We start from the raw sequence: 20543 nt of genomic DNA, 5'->3' as shown, positions 1-20543 counted from the left end.
GGTCCTATGTATTCGTCTCTCCCCATTGCTCTCGTGTCGGTTTTAGTTCCTCTGTCCTTTCTGTTCTCGTAGAGGCACCACACCATTTGTCTTATACCTTAGTTTGTGTGCGTATGCTGTCACGTAACACCACCACGCCCCTATTTCATTTCCGACATTACCATCTTTAAGAAAAAGTGCTTGCTCACACTTTGCTTTACCTTTAACACCCTTCATTCGCCCTGCTGGACTGGCAGTACAATTTAAGGGCTTGTGGGGTCATCTTGTCCCCAAACGGGATAGCGTGTCTGACGGGACAGTAAAGAGTGCTGAGTCTTAAAGAAATGCACGCAAGATAGATCATGGTTACTGTAACCCCCTAAGTGTGTAAATTTTGTTTTATGTTGTCTCGGGTGTCCAATCACACACTCTGGTTTCATTACCTTCGCGTCACGTTTTTCTCGACCTTTACAACCTGTTTCCGAGTGCCATGCCTTGTCGTCGTGGCGGAGGAACCGTATGTTATATCTTTGGACAGATCATCTTCGCAACACCCTTATGATTTCTCACTTCATCCCCCACTCTGCACGCCCGCAGCTGAGTGGCCAAGTAAGGCCAGCACCTATCTTAGCCAAGTTTACACTTGGCGTGGAAAGATCAGTATAACTGAAAATTCATGTTCGCCTGGGGAAGCTTGCGCAGACTCCGTCCATCCTCCCAGCCTTTCCCTCGTATCTTCTCTCTGTCTCGGTGCTTGCAGATGCTTCTAAGTGTTTTCTTGTTTATGAGGTCAATCCATCGATACCGTCTAATGTGCTCAGAAACTTTCGTGCCTTCACCTCCTTGTGTGCCTGCATCGATCCCGTTAGTGACGCTTAGCTTCCGTGAAGTCATTCGCTTTAACCACTCCGCCATTATCTTCTAACTTGTGTCAACCGCGTGACATGTCACTAAGCTAAGGGACGTTAACCCACCCCATTACAGTGGATTTTTTTTTCATTTCCTTTTTGAAATTCAGAATTGTTCGTGGTGCCTGCATGGTTCTTTCACGTTGTGGTTTATATGTGCTGTGCATGCGCACAGCGGAGTCATTGACAGCCCTTCCCGTTAGCTGCTCCTGCTCTGCCTCCTTATCAGTTACTGTCATCGTCATTTCGCATCTTTCACGTGAGATCTCGCGATGCACATCTTGTACGGGTTTGACACGGCGCACTTTCGATCCCGATTGAGCCCAACTGGGATCGAATTTCTCGATCGTGATTTGATTTCCTTACGCAAGCTAGGGAAGCGGAGCCAATCGCGGTCGATACATTCGATCGCCATCGGGGCTCTATCGCCATCGAAGGTGGCTGCGTCACACCGGTATTGCCTTACTTTAGCGGCCCCGTTGCAATTGGGGAATCGAAGCCGCTCATTGGTCAACGGATTTAGACTTGGCAGGTCTAGTCCGGAGTTACCGCCAATTTCAACGTGTGTGCGTCAAACGACGCCGATTACAAACACGTTCCGCATAATGCTTCTTTCTCCAAGAGGCCTCACTTACGCATTACGAGGCAAATGATGAACCGACAATTTATTTGGTGTTACGCCGGTGTCCTAATGTAACAGCGCTATCAGGCGTGGTAGCTGAGTGGCCATGGCGAGCCACTTCTCCACACGAGGACGCGGGCTCACTGCCTGCTTGCGGCTGCCGCATTCCGGTCTGCGGCGTAACGCAAGCCCGCTCGTGTACCGTGCACTCTGTGGTGTGCACGTTAAACATCCCCAGGTGGTTTACGGTTAATCCGGACTCTTCCACTACGGCTTGCCTCGTAGTCGCATCGTAGTTTCAGCGAGGTCACCGTAACCGCAACAACTACAAAAGAGTGATGTGCCAGCGTTTCGGTCAGCACAGCTGTGTTGGTCCTCCGAATAAGAACACAAACGTAACACCAGCTATGCGTGCGACAGCAATGACGGAACTGGCGTGCCTGTGTAACGCCACGGTGACAGCGTCGATCATCTATAGGGGCACCACTGGTAACGCTAACTGTGTGGATTCCAGTCAACAAAGAAACGCGTACTCGATCGGTGTAGTAGTTGCTTCCGTCGCGGGGCAGATTGAGCGGAAGTCTCGTGAAATGTGCTTGCGCCCTTGGCGCCTCCATTTGGTTCGCCGATAAAAAAATGTTTCCTCCCTCCGCGACCGAGCTTATGTGACCGCCGAGTCGTTGCTGCCGGTGGGCTTAATTGCCCACCTTATCGAAAATCGCCGCGCCGCATTCGGCAGAGCGCTGCGCATAATGAGATTCTGTCGATTGGAAAAAAGAAGAGGAAATAAATGGAGGCTTTAACGAGAGAGCGGGCTGTAATAGGCTGCGGTTTATACAGCACAAGAACAGCTCGTTCCATATCCTCGGCTGCGTGAGTGTGTGCGTCGTTGTAGTCCCTTCCTTCTCCTTTTTGCCCTCGCCCTCTCCTTTATATGTACGCCCTTCCAGATCTGGTGTCCGGCTCTGCAAGTGCAGTGTTGGTTTCTTTTTTTGTGCACTCATGGAGGTCTTATCATTTTTTTTCTCCTTGTTCACTTTCACACACGCTGCCCCAGATGCCGAAGGGCATCCTTCGGATGCCTAGGAAATGAAACGGTAAGTGGCGCCACCTGGATTAACCGGGTGTCGTGCGCGAGGAGTTCGCGTGCAGTGGCAGTGGGACGCTTTAGCGCACTCGAGGAAACAACGAACGCGTTTCTAAACTATCGGGAACGTTATAGTTGCAACAGTGGTAGAGGTAGGGGAATATTAATATTGTACTAGCAGCACTAGTTAAAATAGACGTTTTCGTCATTCTGATTATACGGCATCTTTGGTAGCTCTGGCGATACTTTGGAGCGTTCTCTAATGGTTGATGATTGATTCATCAGTTGGTGGACCTGTCGAACACTGCCTGAGGCAGTCTAGGAAGTTCTTAATACAGTTTATCATTGCGTTACTGTTTTACCTTTAACTATACTGCCAACCACCGACTACGCATGCGCAGATGGGTGGTGGAATGGGAAGAATAGGTAGAATATACAATAGGTAGAAGTTATATTAGCTAGAACGACGATGCTTTGCGAACAGCTGAATAGTATCTTATGCGTGCGGTAAGTACGGTTCTAGTTCACCGTACCGTAAGTATCATGGCTCGTACGGACGAAATGGCGAGTATGTCTTCACGTAATGAACGCCTACCGCCACGCTGCTTTGCCCACATTAGGTGCCAGCTCGTCGCTAACGTCTTCGAACTCATTACCGCTTGGCGCACAACGATTACTTGTTGCAGGCTACGCTTGTCGGCGACGTTTGTGCTCGGATTCAGTTTCCGTTGATCGAGTAGGCCTAGCCGTTTCCAGCGTGACCGGAATGCGTTCCCCGCCCCCCACCCCCCCCCCCCCCACCCCTCGCAGGATTCCCGGGGCCGGCTGTTCAGCATACCGGGCGGCTCGGCCGGCGCTTCGTCGGCACCGGGCCCCGTGCGCGCCGTACGCGCCCTCAACTCGGGCGCCCGGCGATGCTCGCTTCCGGTTCCGCACGCCGTGCTTCTGCCCGCGCCGCCGCACGAGGCCGACGCGGCGCGAGCCGCTGACGCCGCGGCCGGCGCCAAGGCGTACGTACCACCACCACCACTGTGGCTGCATAATTTTTACGCTTCTGTATGTCGAATAATACTCCTTGGATCTGCTTTTCGTGTTTATACTTTGTTGTTATTACTGTGACTCGACTTTGTTTGTTAATACTTACTGTTCCTAGGATTGCTACTGCTGTTGTTAACCGCATTAAGTAAACTTTTTCTATGTATTTTTTGTTGGAGGTCCCTCCTCAGTCTTTGACTATGGGGCCTCCTAGAGTTACTTCTGTAAAACATTTCAAACGCTCAATAAACTGAAACTGTCTCGTTGGAACAGGTTTCGGGAATCGCGCGAATGAGCGCCATTGCTCCTCATTTTGAGCCATTTAGCCCAGCCATATAGGAGGCGTTTGGCAGGCATTCTCAGATCGTGAACAGCAGGTTGCCATTATCCCTCCAGAGAAAAGTGTATAATAGCTGCGTCTTACGAGTGCTCACGTACGGGGCAGAAACCTGGATGGAGGCTTACGAAAAGGGTTCTACTTAAATTGAGGACGACGCAACGAGCTATGGAAAGAATGATAGGTGTAACGTTAAGGGATAAGAAAAGAGCAGATTGGGCGAGGGAACGAGTGCGAGTTAATGACATCTTAGTTGAAATTAAGAAAAAGAAATGGGCATGGGCAGGACACGTAATGAGGAGGGAAGATAACCGATGGTCATTAAAGGTTATGGATTGGGTTCCAAGGGAAGGGAAGCGTAGCAGGGGACGACAGAAAGTTAGGTGGGGGGATGAGATTAAGAAGTTTGCCAACATGGTAAAATTAGTACATGACCGGGGTAGTAACCAAGCTCATGATGATGATGATGAGCACAGCAATGACACCCATACTTTATACTCCGTCTTGTACTTGCCAGACAGTTCGTTGAAGGGACACTATAGGAAACAGTTAAGTCGAGCCAGATTGAAAAGGTTATGTTTTTATAATGATGAACTAATTATTCATAGCGAGAACAGGTCATTTGTAAGCGAGAAAACCCCAAGAATGGAAAATTAAAGAGGCGCCACCTGTTGTTTACTACGGTACCTCATATGTGATGTCAGCACTTGCAGATTCACAAGAGAACGGCATACAAGAAGGTCGCGGGGAGATTACGTCGACTCATCTGTTTTGTCTTGAATTGAGCAGCAGCAGGACCTTCAGCAGCAAGGTTCTGTACAACAAAGTGATATGTTGGCACACAGAAAAGCAGCTAGAGACTTCTGTAGGAACAATCTATTGGACTAGTAGACTTACTATTTTATTTTAGTGTCCTTATAAAACTTGTTGCCTGTCTTGAAGTCATAGACTTGATATATATCGGCACAATAATAGACAACAGGCATAACCAAAAGGAAATGTGCAAACCTTCCACCAAATGCACGGGCGTTCCACTTGTTTTTTTCCCAGACAATCCTCCTTAAACACGGGTGAGAAAATGTGTGGAATGCCTCTGTGCAGTTGTGGAGAAAACTGGAACATGGAAGCTCTGATCAACTTGAATCTCAATGCTCTCTAACAGCCTTGCAGCAGCTAGAGAATGATTGGTATTCGACTTCCATTATCGCAGGCCCGTGCACATGCATAATCGAATCACTTGTTTCCTGTTGAGGCTGCTAGAGGGAATTGGGTTGCAGTTTGGACACAGCTCCTGTGTTCCAGTTACCTTTGTCTGCACCTGTACATGGCGTTCCAGTATTACATTGGTGTTCCAAGGTAATACCACTGTAGCAGCATTAGTCTTACATAGGCACACTAATTTAGCAGCAGCTATGTGGAATGTGGATGAGGAAACATTGAGTAAAGCTGTTCAGCTGGTGCAGCTAGAGAACTCTTGACTCATACTGAACTAGCTTTTGACATGAAATGTAGTAAATAATTTCTTAAAATATATTATAATTTGAAAATATGAAGCTTACATTGTGCAGAATCATGTATTGTTTGTATACTTGTGCCTTCTCTGTGACACACTGTTAGTTGCGATGCAGATGGTGCACTGCAAAAGCTGTGCAACGAGTGTGAGTGTACAAACGTCACTGCAATCATTCACTAGGATGTAGGTTCAGATATACAGTGTCTTCAATGCCAGCAGTTTTTTATATATTGCAATTATAACTGGTACAGTCATTGTTACACCAATTTCATGGCACATTCTTGTTCCTTGCTTATGTGGTAGGCATTATTCTTGGCCACAGATGCTGGCAGTGCAAAATTATTTTCTAGTCTGCTGCTTGCCTGCTATCTACGAAGGCATTCATTTTCCTTACAGATGCCCAAACATGGCAGCTGTAATGTGTTCGTGGCTCCTGTAATTGCCTTTGTCATTAGCAGCACACAAACATATGGCCTTCTAGATAGGCCTCCCTTACTCCAAGGGAGCCACCACTAAAGGGTGTTACTTTGACATCATGGTATTGGTCTTGTCCACTTTACTAAGCCACGTCAATTATTGTCAATAAAATGGCTGCACTTCGTGGCAGGGAATGTCACATGGAAGAGGAAGTGGTTGGATCCTCTGCCAAAACCGACGGCGCACACCACCATGGTGCGAGGGACGTCAACGGGGACGTTGGAATCTCCAGCCTCTCTGCCCACGAGCACAGTGGCCATATCACTGAAGAAAGGTGAGGTGCATCATTTACTATTGGCAACAAGTTTGTGGGTTGCCATACAAGATGTGAAAAATTGTTTGTTGTGCCACCACCTGCCCTTCCCTTCTACCTGTAGGTTTCGTTGCCGAAGGGTCCTGAAACCACCACAAGTTCCAATATTGTAAAGATCAGCAGTATCTTTGACCCATGTCAGCGTGGCGATTCCCGAGCGGCATGCCTATCAGTAACATTTTGCACTGTGTTTAAAATGTTGGCAGGAAAACATGGAGTGCACTGTGTTAAGTTTTATTTGGAAGTCTACAAGAGACAGTATCGATTCTGTGCCCTGAGCCACAGAAAGGGGCAATTTGGCACCACAAGCAGTGCTCAAACATACCAATAAGAATAGAGGTGGCTGCTCATGGTTAGCAGCATCAGAGCAGATCGGTTGAGAGAGTGATTAGTGTTCAGTTGTGTCAGAGACGCACGCTTTTGGTGATTTATAGAGCAGACAGTTCACTGGTGTTACACGTGTCAATGAAGAACCTACTGAAAGTGAAAGTAGACTGCATGGTGCATCAAAAAAAAGAAGTATAGCACTGCTGAACGTGGATAATCAGAGTTTATGTAAACGATGAATGGAACTCCAGTCCTGGCTGTCTCTATTTTAATATATATTGTTGCTTTAACATCAAACGAAGGCATCTATAACTGTTTCCTGTGGCAAAGTGAGTGACAACACACGCCTTAGGCTCTTGCCTACTCCAAATGTACAGAGGGAGCCAAAGTAGGGATTTTTTCAAAGCTTCACAGGATGTTAGATATATTGCTGTTCAGATTGCAACTGCAGTCGACTTCAGTTGATTCTATTCTGATGGGATTGACGAAATAGATCGAACTTTTCGGCTGATAGAATCAAACAAAAGGCAGAAAAAAATGTCAAAACATGCTGCTGATTCATTTGGCAGTACTTTCCTGATTCTAACACGCCCATGATTCAAGAGCGTGGCCACCTTCTGTGTGTCCAAAGTAGAAAACTAACATAGAAATTATATAAAGCTACTAAACAAAGTAGAAAGCACACTCAACATTTAGCTCACAAAATGGGCAAGAGTCTTATGCGTTGCACAATGTCGGCTGATTTTCTTAAAGTCAGCTTTCCAGCAGTGCATCTGTATTCTCTGGTGAAGTATATGAACGTCACAAAGGTGATTTTAGTTTCGTATCCAGTTGCACTGTGCAGGCTATTTCCAGCCAAATTCTTGTGAAAAAAAAGAAGGTGCACATTATAATAAGGTAAATACTGTACTGAAACTGATCCATAGCTATTGCTTAAAAATATTCCTAGGGCAGGTCGATAGTAAGGGTTTTCAAAGAGAGAAGACGTGTGTTTAATGGCATCACTGTCTCCTAAGCTTCGCTGAGACAGATGCTGCCACTGAAGGGTTTGCTATTGGAGTCACTTTAATTGTCAGATGCATGCATGCTGACTGTTCCAGTTTGAATTGCCCAGCGTAGGCCAATTGTGGGATCGAAATAACGGAAGTTGAGGCCTAAAGAAATGCATGGGCACTGGCAGGATGAAATTATCCAGAGTCGAATTAGCAAAAGTCTGCTATATTACCATTGGTAAACCAAGAAATAAGACCAGCATTATCCCTCTGTAATCGGCACAACACAGAGTTGAACCTCTTCCCTGAACTGATGCTGCTCTCTTCCACAGTCCGACTCTCCAAAATGGCGTGCTCGAGGAGTTGGTGGCCGCCAGTGTCCAGGATACCCTGGAGCTGTCGGATCGGCTGGATGGCATGGAGGAGATGGATGCTGACGAGCTACGGGCTCGCGAAGATGAGGAAGGCGACCAGGAGTTCGACAGCGAAGAGAGGGAAGGCAACAGCTCCAGGGTGGACTACGCGAACATCGACTTGCTGCATTGGGCAGCCAATGTGGTCGTCAGGATGAAGTACTGGTGAGTACATCAGACATCGCAGGAGAACCAGTCTTAATGTGGAAGAGAAGTTGTATGTTGAGCTGTCCAGGCAAAATGTTTGTCTTGTGGAAGAAGTAGTCATGGCCGACTTGTGCGTTGTCTCAAAACATTTACTTTTCTAGAACTCTTATAACTATATTTTCTTTCTGTTCTCTGGGCATGCATTGCTTCATCTTGCACAACTCGCATGAAAGAACCAATCTTGTAGAAGAAAAGCTTGCAAGGCATGTGCAAGCGAAGTTTATATCATGTAGGAAAAAATTATTTTTCAGTTGTATTATGACATTTTGTCAATTTGTTGTCTCACCATCTAAGAGGTTCCACCACTTCAACTTTCATGCAGGTTAAACAGAAGTCGCCAGGTACTGGCTGGCCGCAAGCGGCTGGCACCAGTCACTGTCCAGCGCTTCACGACCGCCCGCTATTTCCTCAGTGGTCTGTTAGTCACCGCCGCCCTGGTGACTGCCCTCGTCGTGCTGCTCCCTGGCGTGACCCCATGCTCTCACGCAACGAACGAAGGTGCCAATGTGATCCAGCTGTGGCACGACCTGTGCCTCTGGGGACCGGACTTTGTAACTCTGCACCGGGGTGACCGGCCACCACCGACTTGATTTGCACCAGCTGAAACTTATTTTTCTGTCCGTGTCTCCCTCTTCGATGTTCCACAAAGCGTGTGTGGTGCTGCAAAAGTGTCAAGATATGGGCACCTGTGATGTGATCTTTACAGGAACTTTTTTCCTTAGCACGTGTGTAGGATAAGAATGTTGCGCTGTGGATTATAATTGGCAGGCGGGTCGTGATTGTTCCACAGAGAGTGTATGGGTACAGAAAGAGTGTCAGGGACAAGTAGCGGTGTGATCTTTACAGAAATTTCATTTTCTTTTCGTCTGTGTCCATCGATTCTTCATTCAGAACAGCCATTCTAGGGGCACTTTAAGGAAGGTCGAACAATGGGTTGTAGACTACATTGGCAACGTTCGCAAGCAACTGAAAACGGCCTTTCCGAAGACACATTTATGAGGACAGCGGTGCAATGTTTCAAATTGCGAGGAAGTGCTATATTACCACGGCACTCAACACTGCATTTTAAGCACCGACTGTTGCATTTTTCATGGAGCGGCACCCCCGCATCTTGCAAGACAATTCAAGACTTTCAGAGAAAGATCACGGCTAATCCAGGTCACACATTATTTGAACGCCATAATGCGCACAGTTCAATGTCTTGCCGCACTACGCAGTCACGGCAACCTGGCAAGTACTCATGTCGGCAGTTAAGCGATTTTGTGGTGGACGTTCTGTCTCGTTCAAAGCTCGCATGGTCAGGCCGCCAAAGTGCTGCCATCTGCCGGCACTTTTGGCGTTCTTTCAAACTGTCCTCTCTACTCGAAGGAGAGTTCTGTTTTGAGAGAACAATGTTTGCAAACTACAACAACCTTAAGGCAGACTGCTGCTGCGCTAATGGGTGCAGCCGTTGGAAAATAGGCAGAGTTTGCTGGCAGTTCTTGTAATGCCATCTTAGATTCCATTTCTGTTTGTTGTACTGTTATTTTTAGGACTCTCGAACTGAGTGCCATGCGCGTGTAATAATTCTGTGTCATGTGCAATACTTACTTTCTTTTGTGTCATCTTGAGCAAGAGATGGGCAGATGTGTTCTTTTTTTTTTGCAAGGCTTGCTATGACTACACCTTCTTTAGACAATTGTAACCCTGTTGCAGCAAGTTGACATGTGACATAAGTGAAGTTTTTTGCATATGCGCAAGTGTTTATAGTTTCTATTTAAATAGAGTTCTGTTTATTACTGTTACGAGTTCTATGAATGTTTCTTTTTTTGTGAAGGTTTATTAAATGACAAATATTGAATTTGGCTTCTCCAGATCGAAAAGTCTATTCGATATGATATTTTATACTTCAATGTTCATGCTGGAAAGACCTCCTAGCTGAAAATGAATGTTTTTGTTTTGTAAAGATTTATTACACCAAACCAGTGTTAAGTGTGGCTTTTCCAAGAAGGAAAGTCTATTGTAGAAAAGTATGTTTTAGATGTGTTGTGTTCTTCATGTTGTTCCTTTTAGCTCAAAATAAATTTAGTTTCGCGTTTCGCACGACAGACTTCCCAGTACAGTCATCACCACACACTCTATAGAGGACCGGGACCAGCGTGACAACGGTTAGCTTTAATATTGTTATCCCATGTGCAAACAGAGGACATCGGACATTGACATCGGTAAGAAAAACACCTCTTAAAATGCATAGTTACGAATGTTACAGCAAATGCTGTGTGAAAACATTGATGTGGTTGAATAACACCTATTGACACGCATGGTTAATGTGTGCATTGACACATACTGTGTAGAATATACACACAATTTATTGACATGCGTAATAAATATATGCGCTGGCACATAATGTAAGGCACATGACACACATCGGACATGGATAAAACAGAATAGTAACGTGCATAATATATACGACAACACATACACTGTGGAAGAAATTGTGTGCGTGTGCGTGTGTGAGCATGTGTGTGCATGATGTGGTAAGTATTTCGAATTATTTTCACACCACTTCCCCAGCTCTGTGGAGAGCTTCTTGGACCTGCCACAAGGATCCCAAATGTACATGTGGCACAGCATGCTTCAATATCATTTTGTCTATTGGTCTTTCGACTTGGCAAGTGAACTGGTTCGGCTCTTGACACCTTCTGAAACACTTAACACTGCAGTGATGAAGGCTGCAAATTGTGCATCTGAGTGAATGTCACTGGAATCTCTGTGTGCATTGTTTGGTTTTTGAAATGTAAGCTGTTGACACAATGATTACTTGTCTGGCAGCTGCACATATTGTAATCTGGCCTTGTCTCACGGGTGTCATCTTAATTTGGGAGCTTGAAATTGGTGCGTATCAAAATTTCCACACCTGGCTAAAAAATCTGCAGGGACACTAAAGAAGGCGGTCCATGTAATACAGGATTGGCAAATTACAGTGTTGCAATGCCTGATGCATCAGTCTTGCGAGTTGAATCTTGGTATGCCAAAAAATATAGCTAGAATGAGACTGGCTTGAAGTTCGTGGGCTAGCTCCTTGTGACGTCATGAGATTTGGACATCTGCCTGAGCCTTGTTACTAGATACTGGGTAAACAGCAATTTTTGCATCTTAATGATGTTTTGAGAACTTTGTGCCAAAACCGTCCAAACACTTCTAAAGCTTGCGATGTCATGCTGTGGTTTGAGTGCGATATTTAAGGGAGACATCACCTTTGATATCTTGTGCTAGTAAACAACCTTTATTTTGCCAAATACATGCAAATCGGGTTTTTAAATTCTTTGCTATGGTAAACTAAATGCCCCTCTATAGTGTCCTTTCAAGTTTCTGCTGGAAGTCGATCCATCAGGAATGGTCTAAGTACCTTGCTTATGGTTTAAATTATTCGTTCTTGCACTTTGTCCTAACCTGAACTTGTCATGTCAGATGGTAAACGCCTGCCAGCTCATTAGGTAGAACGGACATGGACCTATAGTCGACTGATACTCCAGGGCAACCCATATCAAAACCTTTATGTAGGTCTCCCTGTTGGCCTCATAGGCCTCCTCAGGGTGTCTACTGACCGGGAAAACGGGGAATTTTCGGGGATTTTCAGTCGTCTGGAAATACTCTAGGGAAACTTGGGAAAGTAGGAAATTACTCTAGGGAATAAAGGAAAATTAGCCGCAATTTTATTGAAAGGGAACACAAGTCGCGCTATTGCTGACTCGAATAACGGAGAGGAATCGTAACGAATCGTCTTTGACACCGTGTCGTCGGCTGGAGGAGTTGCCATTGTCAACGACCGATTTTCAGACACCCGAGTTTTGGGACATGCAAGATAATTCGGAGGGTTCGCAGCACTGTGACGTACCCCATAGAGTAAATGTATAAAAACGTCTCAAATTTCGGACGCAAGAACCTTTCGCCGTCTGATTTTCCATACTTTTCGCCGTGACCGCTGGTCCGAAACGGCACTAATCGAAGGCGCCACCGCTGCCATTTGCATTATCTCGCCGCATCGAACCGGCGCTCGCACGCAGATCCGATAGCAACCGTAGCCACCACCGCGGCAACGCTAGGTCTAGCTGCTTTGACGTTCGCCATTAAAGGGACACTAGAGGCAAGTATTCACACGATCAATCAGGTGATGGAGAAATGTGCCGAATATAACCGACCCTTATATATAGCTTTCATTGATTACGAGAAAGCGTTCGATTCTGTCGAGACCTCAGCAGTCATGGAGGCATTACGGAATCGGGGTGTAGACGAGTCATATGTAAAAGTACTGAAAGATATCTATAGCGGCTCCACAGCCACCGTAGTCTTAAAGAAAGCTACAAAATCCCAATAAAGAAAGGCGTCAGGCAGGGAGATGCGATCTCCATGCTATTCACAGCGTGTTTACATGAGGCATTCAGAGACCTGGATTGGGAAGAATTGGGGATAAGAGTTAATGGAGAATACCTTAATAACTTGCGATTCGCTGATACTGTCTTGCTTAGTAACTCTGGGGACCACTTGCAATGCATGCTCACTGACCTGGAGAGGCAAAGCAGAAGGTTGGGTCTAAAAATTTATCTGCAGAAAACTAATGTTTAACAGTCTCCGAAGAGAACAGCAGTTTACGATAGGTAGCGAGGCTCTGGAAGTGCTAAGGGAATACGTCTACTTGGGGCAGTTAGTGACCGTGGATCCGGATCATGAGACGGAAATAATCAGAAGAATAAGAATGGGCTGGGGTGCGTTTGCTAGACATTCTCGGATCATGAACAGCAGGTTGCTGTTATCCCTCAAGAGAAAAGTGTATAACAGCTGCGTCTTACCAGTACTCGCGTACGGGGCAGAAACCTGGAGGCTTAGGAAAAGGGTTCTTCTCAAATTGAGAAGAACTGCTCCCTCACCCGACGCATCGGGTGAGGGAGCAGATTGGGTGAGGGAACAAACGCGAGTTAATGACGTCTGCGTTGAAATCAAGAAAAAAAAATGGGCAGGACATCTAATGAGGAGGGTAGATAACCGATGGTCATTGAGGGTTACGGACTGGATTCCAAGAGAAGGGAAGCGTAGCAGGTGGCGGCAGAAAGTTAGGTGGGCGGTTGAGATGAAGATTGCAGGGACAACATGACCACAATTAGCGCATGATCGGGGTAGTTGGAGAAGTACGGGAGAGGCCTTTGGCCTTGCAGTGGGCGTAGCCAGTGTGATGATGAAAGGCAAATACTAAGATGACGTGGATTGTTTGAATACCATCATAAACCTCGCAACACTTGTTTCATGCCAAGAAGACTTATAGTTTCTGAGAAAATCGCATCTGAAGGGTCCGAATACCGTTTTCGAAATTCAACTCTGTTGCCACCGAACCGGAGGTGTGGTGACGCTGCATACGCCATCACCCCCCCCCCCCCTCACTGCAGTCGGTGAGTAAAACGGCGCCCGACAGACGGCGGTACCAAACCAACACAGAACGGCGGTTTCGCCGCTGCAGCTGCCTTTTGGTCAAGTGGCGTAGACCATTCGGGTATCCCGCGACATCACATGAAAGTTGAATTCTCTGCTACAGGCAGTTTGTGCGAGTTTCGCGAGCCAGCAAAGCCAGGGTAACACTACACGGACTACTGGAACGCAAAAGCTTGGGCATTTACCTCAATTTTTCGATTATTAAGATTGTTCGCGATACTATTGACGCTTTAGAGATTCTCGAGCACTAATTATCACTTTAGCTAGATTTAATATTTGCCTTTAGTGTCCCTTTAAGCTTCTTGCCATTCTGTTACGTGTTTTTATTGAAAGAATTCGCCGCTGTCAGTAATAGCACCGACTCCGCCTTTGTAGTCCTCGCGTTTGGCTTCGAAGCTCGGAAATCACAACGCGCTACATAACGCCGTTTCTTGAAAGTCAGCTTCGTCTCAGTACAGTAATGTTACGCGGTGAAGAAGCGAAGTATTGCGGTGAAGCTTATGCATGGGAAGGGCCAATTGTTAGGAAGCATAGTATGTACTCCATAATTATACATGCCTGCACGCGCCGTCTCCTGTCTCAGTACGAGCACCAATATGCCTAATGAGAGTACCCGTTGGCCTTGAGAGCTTTTTTGGACGTACCTGTACAATTTGAGCCCATAAGAGGATGCTTTAGCTCGGGTGCTCCTATCTAAATACATGTAAAAGGATAATTTGTTTTTCTCTGCAACCACTGCACAAAATTTGACGAGGTTTGTTGCATTTGAAAGGAAAACTTAAAATCCAGTCACTGCTGGTTTCGAATTCTTGATTAAGGTGGTCATTTTTTTTTAAAAAATTGTCGAAAATCTAAAATTTCCAAAAAACGAAACTATCAAGTTTACAACTCTGTAACTCATCAACCAAAAATGATAATACAATTCTGTGAAATGCATTTAATAGTACATCCAAAGCGGACAAAATTGATATGTTACACATGAATCTAAAAAATTTAGTAACATGAAAATACAGCCTTTGCAGAACCCTTGTAAACAACGTAACAAATTTACGTAAGATGTAATATGACATATCGAATTGGTCCGCTTTCAATGATCTAATGGTTGCCGTTTCTAGAACCGCGGTGTCTGTCCTTGATGAAGAGCTATGAATTTTTAAATTCATGCTTCTATTTTTCTCGCACTTCCGAATTTTAGAAAATGCTTGTAACAAAATTCAGGCCCCATATCGAAATTCCGCTTCCAACTGTCACTAGAACTTAACTTTCTCTCGCAAATGCAACAAACTTCATTAAAATCTGTCCAGGGGTTATCTTAGAAAAACGTTTTTTGCCTTTTAAATGTTGTTTTAAATGCTGTTTCACGGACTCGCCCTAGGGATCCGAGAAATTCGACGTTGACTGTACAAGTCACCAAGAGGATGCTTCAAATGGTCCGTGGGGCGAACGCGCGGCGGAAGGAGGGCGAGAACAGAAAAGACCGACGCATTGGCGAAGGAACGGGAAAGAAAGAGTGCCGCCGATTCTATGAAGGAGCTTCAGCTCCAAAAACAAGGCGTTGGCTCCTCAGGCCCCTCAGGCGTCCCTCAACCGAAGCAAAACAAACTCTTTAAAGCAGTGAAACGGAACACTGAGGCGTTGTACACGGGCTTAGAGTATGTCGGGACAGTTGAGGTTTTCTTTCCAGCTGCTGTTTGACTGAGGAGTCGGTGGGACGTTTCAGCCACCGTGAAACAGTGAGCCTTCGGAATCTGGCGTGCACAGAAGCATGTTCCGAGGACATGCCTATACAGGAAAAGGTGCTTAGAAGCCCCAAAAACTTCCTTTGACATTCGTGTGTGGCGTGCACCTTCTCTTCAAGACGCTCCCACTGCTATCTCTCGCATTCTTTTTGCGCATGGGAAACGTGTCCGCTTCGCAGCAGTTTCGCCCCGTTTGTCGATATTCGAACCAACCCCCGAAGAGCTCTTCGATGCGCACATGCTGACGTACGGTTCAATTCTTACGGTGGTATATGACACCGAACCCGGGCCGACGCGGGCGAACACGTGGAAATGCATGCGGCGTGCTTGGAAATGATTTAGAGCGCCGCGCCATTCATTTGGGGTACAGCGCTCTAAAGCGCGGGGCAGGTATCCTTGCGAAAATCGTGTCACGTCGGTTCGATGCTCCCCAGCCCTAAAAATTTCATTTCCTTTTATTAAAAAGCGCCGTTAACGAGATCGGGCCAACATTATTGGAATACACTACCTCCGGGAACGGCGCACAATTGTATACAGCATCATCTTCCGGATCGGTCCATTTTCTTTTTTTGTTGGAGACGGACAAACCATCCGGAAGGCAGCCGAATTATTCTAGAAATTGCATTAAGAAGCAAGCGATTATGTTTTATGAGAGTAGGAAACGGGACCTTCTCCGTAGGCGTCGCCGCCGCTGGGAGGCGGCTGTCAAAAGTTCAGAGCTGGCATACCAGCTCTTGGCCGTCCAGCAAGACGAAGATGCCGCTCGAATCCAAGGACTTCGAGCCGTCACCTGAGGCGACCACAGCAAGAACTGCCGGACTATTCTTTAATAAAGTTCCTTCTTCTTCTTCTTCTGGTCAATTTTATATATTCGTGACGAGTAAAGGAACTACAAGTTTGTTTAATTTTATTATAATAATAACATTTCTTTTCAGCGCCCATCGTTGACGCCACTATCACTCGCAGTGCAATGCGCGTCTTGAAATGTGCAGAAATAATAATAATATTTGGGGTTTTACGTGCCAAAACCACTTTCTGATTATGAGGCACGCCGTAGTGGAGGACTCCGGAAATTTTGACCACCTGGTGTTCTTTAACGTGCACCTAAATCTAAGCACACGGGTGTTTTCGCATTTCGCCTCCATCGAAATGCGGCCGCCGTGGCCGGGATTCGATCCCGCGACCTCGTGCTCAGCAGCCCAACACCATAGCCACTGAGCAACCACGGCGGGTAATGTGCAGAAAGGCGCGCTCGTAAAGTTCACCTGTTGAAATGCGCCTCCCTCACACGTTGTGCTTTTTTGCTTGTCGAAATTTGTCTGAATTTGGTGACGCGGGTAGCTTCATCGCTTCTTAAGCTGTTCAGTCAAAACTAGTGAGTTACGACCGCAAGATAATTCTGTAATTGTTTTCGGGCGACTGCGCTGGCTGACGGGCTTGGCATCCGACGATGGGATCAGCACTACACCTGAACCTTTCATCGGCCTCCAAAGAAAGTACGTTCTGTGCAGGGGTGCGATTTACAACCGTACGGCGGGTGCCTTTTCCTGCATCGCTTACCGCGCCAAAAGCTCGAAACGCCCATCAAGTCGATGGCGAGGTTTTTGCATATTAGCTCCAAAGGCAGGCCAACAAAACCAATGGCGCGCCTTCGGAAACAAAATCACGTCACTTCCGCTTTGAACGGATATGGCGTCGTATTATTTTTTCTTCCAGCGGAAGTGTTCCCTCCACATGCAGATGGCGCTAAGCCCCATGAACAGCCGACGAACCGTCATGTTTTGAACGTATGGGCTCCTATGGAAGCTTCGCTACCAGGTATATTTACCTTGGAGCGCGTACGTTCTTGCGGCTCGCGAAGATGGGGGTCTTGCGCTGGAGTTTGAGGTATAGTAGCGGCGCCTGGTGGCGGTGCGGGAAACGACATCTGGGTCGTACCTGCTTGGGTCGTATTGAACCCTGGCTGTGGCGAAGCACGTTTCTAGGCCGAGTTTTGCGTCGATTCGCACTTTTTTCTGCCCTGTTGCGAGTGCGAAAAGGCTCGTCACTTTCCACAGACCACGCCGACCACGCTGCGAGCTGGCCGCAGCCTATAGCTTAACGAAAACGGACTCTCGTGTGCCGTGGGACGTAATGCTGGAAGCAGACGAAATCGGCGACGCCGATCCGGAGGGACTTAGCTCAGCATCGAAAAAGTGTCGCCGTCGATACTGCTGCGTCGTGGGCTGCCATGAACAAGAAGGCCGGAATCCCAACATCTGATTCTATCGTTTCCCTTCAAGGCCTCACGAAGCGGAGCGTCGGGCGCGCTGGATAACTGCAGTTCGTCGCGCTGGGTAAGCGAAACTTCGCGCCATGCTGACTGCTTCACCTGTATTGAAGCTTGCTTGTTTATCTGCGTTGCTAAAATTCGGTCTTTTGCACCCACAGTCCCGACGGCAGAACGACATTGCAGCAGGCATGGCTGGTAATTCACGATTCGAGACCCGGCCACAGCGACAATTAACAATTCGACCGATGCGAAGTGGTGAAGTGACCAGGTGTGTGCAAATGAGCACAAATGGTCGGGCTCATTCGATGACAATTCACTACTCCACTACTAGCAGCACAGGTTAAGAGAGTTACATGCGCTCATCCTTGATCTCAAGGCAGCACGTTGAGGCAGCGCAGCAAGGCAGTATTGATTGCAGCACATCGATGTTCGAGCGCTGTCATTAAAACCTACATCAAGCGAACAGCGCACGAGCTCGCGCTGCAGCGCGATTCGCACGTACGTGCGAGCTCATATGCATTGCATCAGTTATTACCAGTTACTAAAAGGGACAGATGGCCGCTACTACAACGCAGGCATAACTACTTGTTTATCGGCATGCAGTCAACAAAGATTGCAGGAGGCCCGCCGTTTCGCGGCATGTCGAACGACGACTGCCGTCGCGGCGCGTACGATCGTGCGCTCGAGCAGTTCGTACATCGCGGCGCGTACCGTCGTGTGCTCGAGCAGTTCCGTATACATGATGCCTGCTTATCGCTGCTGTGGATTCACTTATAGCAAGCATTTCCTCGCGTTTGAGCGCCTGCATCTAGCAGCTAGCGTGCAAACCTCCCCTGAAGTTCCACTTCGTACGCGACTCGCTTCACTTGCGATTGACACGGTGCTAAAACTTCGCCGCCTAATTCTTGAACGGCGTACACGTATTCGGCACTGCATAATTTCTTGCCTTTACGCAGCGTGCCACCCCTGAAAAAATCTTCGGCGCCCGATATTCGCTGCAGGCCGTGAAACAACACAACCGAAAGTGGCGGGTCCATACTGTAAACGTGCTTTCCGAAGCAGACGACCGAGCTTGGTACGACCCATTTTTGCACAGAGGGCGCTTTTTAGCACCTTTTTCGCAGCGCCCCCTGGGCAATGCAAGAGCCCCATGGCCACGAAAGTACGCCACTGCGGAAGAAGGGCGTGGCAATGCGTCTGCACGAGCAAAATGGCGAAGACAGGGTGACCCGGAACTGTGGAAGTGAGAAGCGGCACAACAACTGGTACAACGAGCGGAAGAAGCCGAGCCACGACGACAACCCCGATTGCATAGCTTCACGTATTACCAAATGTTCAGCACGCTTCTGCCTTCTTGCGTTACAAGAGTGTAACACTTGCCGAAATTCTTATTGGAGCACTGCTATGGAGGCTACACACTCTTCAGTACAGCGAGGTGCGTTGGTCGAACACACTCGGGGGCAAGTTCACTACGCAGCGTCACTACAGACCTTTAGGCCTAACAACCTGCGAGTGACACTAAAGGCGAAGTCCACTCGCTCGAAGCGTCACTACATTTGCCTGTTTGAATGGGTAGTTTTAATCACCTGTGGTTTCTGGACACCTGTGTCGCAGCGTACGGGCGTTTTATACTGCTGCTGCAACCCGCTGCAGTAAACGGTTGATTGCTTCGCCTGGTCATGTGACTTTTGCGCTATGACGAAGTCGTTGCGCGAAGATGGCTCCGCATGCCATTGAATTATATTTATTGGGCAGGGTGGGGGGGCAAAGGGTAAGTGCGATAAACTACGTGTATGCATAGACAAGAACGGCACCGAGAGCGGCGCTGCTGCGCCGGCGTTGAGAGCGCCGCATGCGAAGCAAAATTCTATTAGCGGGTGGTACCCCTCTCCCACCTCTCGTTCGCGCCGCCTTGATTGCCTCCTGCACTGCGCGTGTTTGGGCACGTTTCGTGCCGCGTGCGGTGTGTGCGCGTGGACATTTCCTTCGAAGGGCGGTGTACAGTCTGTTTCACATTTAGGGGAAATCTCGAAGCGCATTGCATCGCGATGCGGCGAGCGCTTGAGTCAGGCGGCGGCAGCAGCTCGCGCAGACGCTCGAGGGGCAGGATCTTGAACGGCGTCGTCTGCTCCGGCGGCGCGCGCTGGCCGCATTGTCGAGAAACGTTCTACTGTCAGGTGCAGGGCGCCGATCACATCGTTACTGCGTGAAATGAGCCGGTATTCTTTGATAAGCGTCGCGCGACTCCCACTGATATGCCTCGAATGTAAGTTCATCGCTGCATGGCAGTCATAGACGACGTACTGATTCCATACATTCTTCACGGCCCGTTTCTGGAAGGCGACTGTATATTCTAACGCGATAGGACGCCGATCCACACTGCTCGTGCTGTGCAAGAACTGCTAGAAGAGCGCGCAGTCACTCTCTTGGAGCGGCCGCCTCAATCCCCGGGCGCCAACATCATTTAAAATGTCTGGGGTTCGTTGAAAGTATCGCTGGCGCAACATCCCCTCTATCAGTCGCCCGAATATAGGCTTCGATCCACCATCGTCAGCGACTGAGACGTGCTGCGAATGAACACATCCCTGATCAAGTCATTCTACACTTCACTGCCTTCCAGGATGAGCCGACGAGAGCCGACGCAGCGAAAAAACTTGCCACACTTGCGCGTGACCTGACATTAGCCCAGTGGAATTCATCCGATTTCACAAGTGCACGCCTCCATACTCTGGACCCTAATTTACGGCTCCATATTCCGTCCGAGCTTCCACGACGTGACTGCACCCTTCTTATCCGTCTATGGCTTGGAGTAGCATTTTCAAATGCCTACTCTTTCCTTATCGGAATGGCCAACAGCCC

At 47.6% G+C, this 20543-nt stretch overlaps 1 protein-coding gene across 5 annotated transcripts in view; it reads left to right on the top strand.

Moving 5' to 3' along the window:
* LOC135919705 (inositol 1,4,5-triphosphate receptor associated 2-like) overlaps nucleotides 1-10292 on the top strand; it is a 222017-nt gene extending 211725 nt beyond the window's left edge. For all 5 annotated transcript variants that reach the window (XM_065453557.2, XM_065453558.1, XM_065453556.1 and 2 more), the window contains 4 exons: nucleotides 3407-3606; nucleotides 6089-6232; nucleotides 7923-8168; nucleotides 8533-10292. In XM_065453557.2, the coding sequence (XP_065309629.1) occupies nucleotides 3407-3606; nucleotides 6089-6232; nucleotides 7923-8168; nucleotides 8533-8800 (858 nt within the window). In that variant the 3' untranslated portion in view covers nucleotides 8801-10292. The remainder of the gene's footprint in view (nucleotides 1-3406; nucleotides 3607-6088; nucleotides 6233-7922; nucleotides 8169-8532) is intronic.
* The last annotated feature ends 10251 nt before the right edge of the window (nucleotides 10293-20543 follow it).

Source organism: Dermacentor albipictus, chromosome 10 (genome assembly GCF_038994185.2).
Source record: "Dermacentor albipictus isolate Rhodes 1998 colony chromosome 10, USDA_Dalb.pri_finalv2, whole genome shotgun sequence".
Lineage (NCBI taxonomy): Eukaryota > Metazoa > Arthropoda > Arachnida > Ixodida > Ixodidae > Dermacentor > Dermacentor albipictus.
Note: the sequence above shows the minus strand (reverse complement) of the source record. Positions and strands in the feature narration are given on the sequence as shown.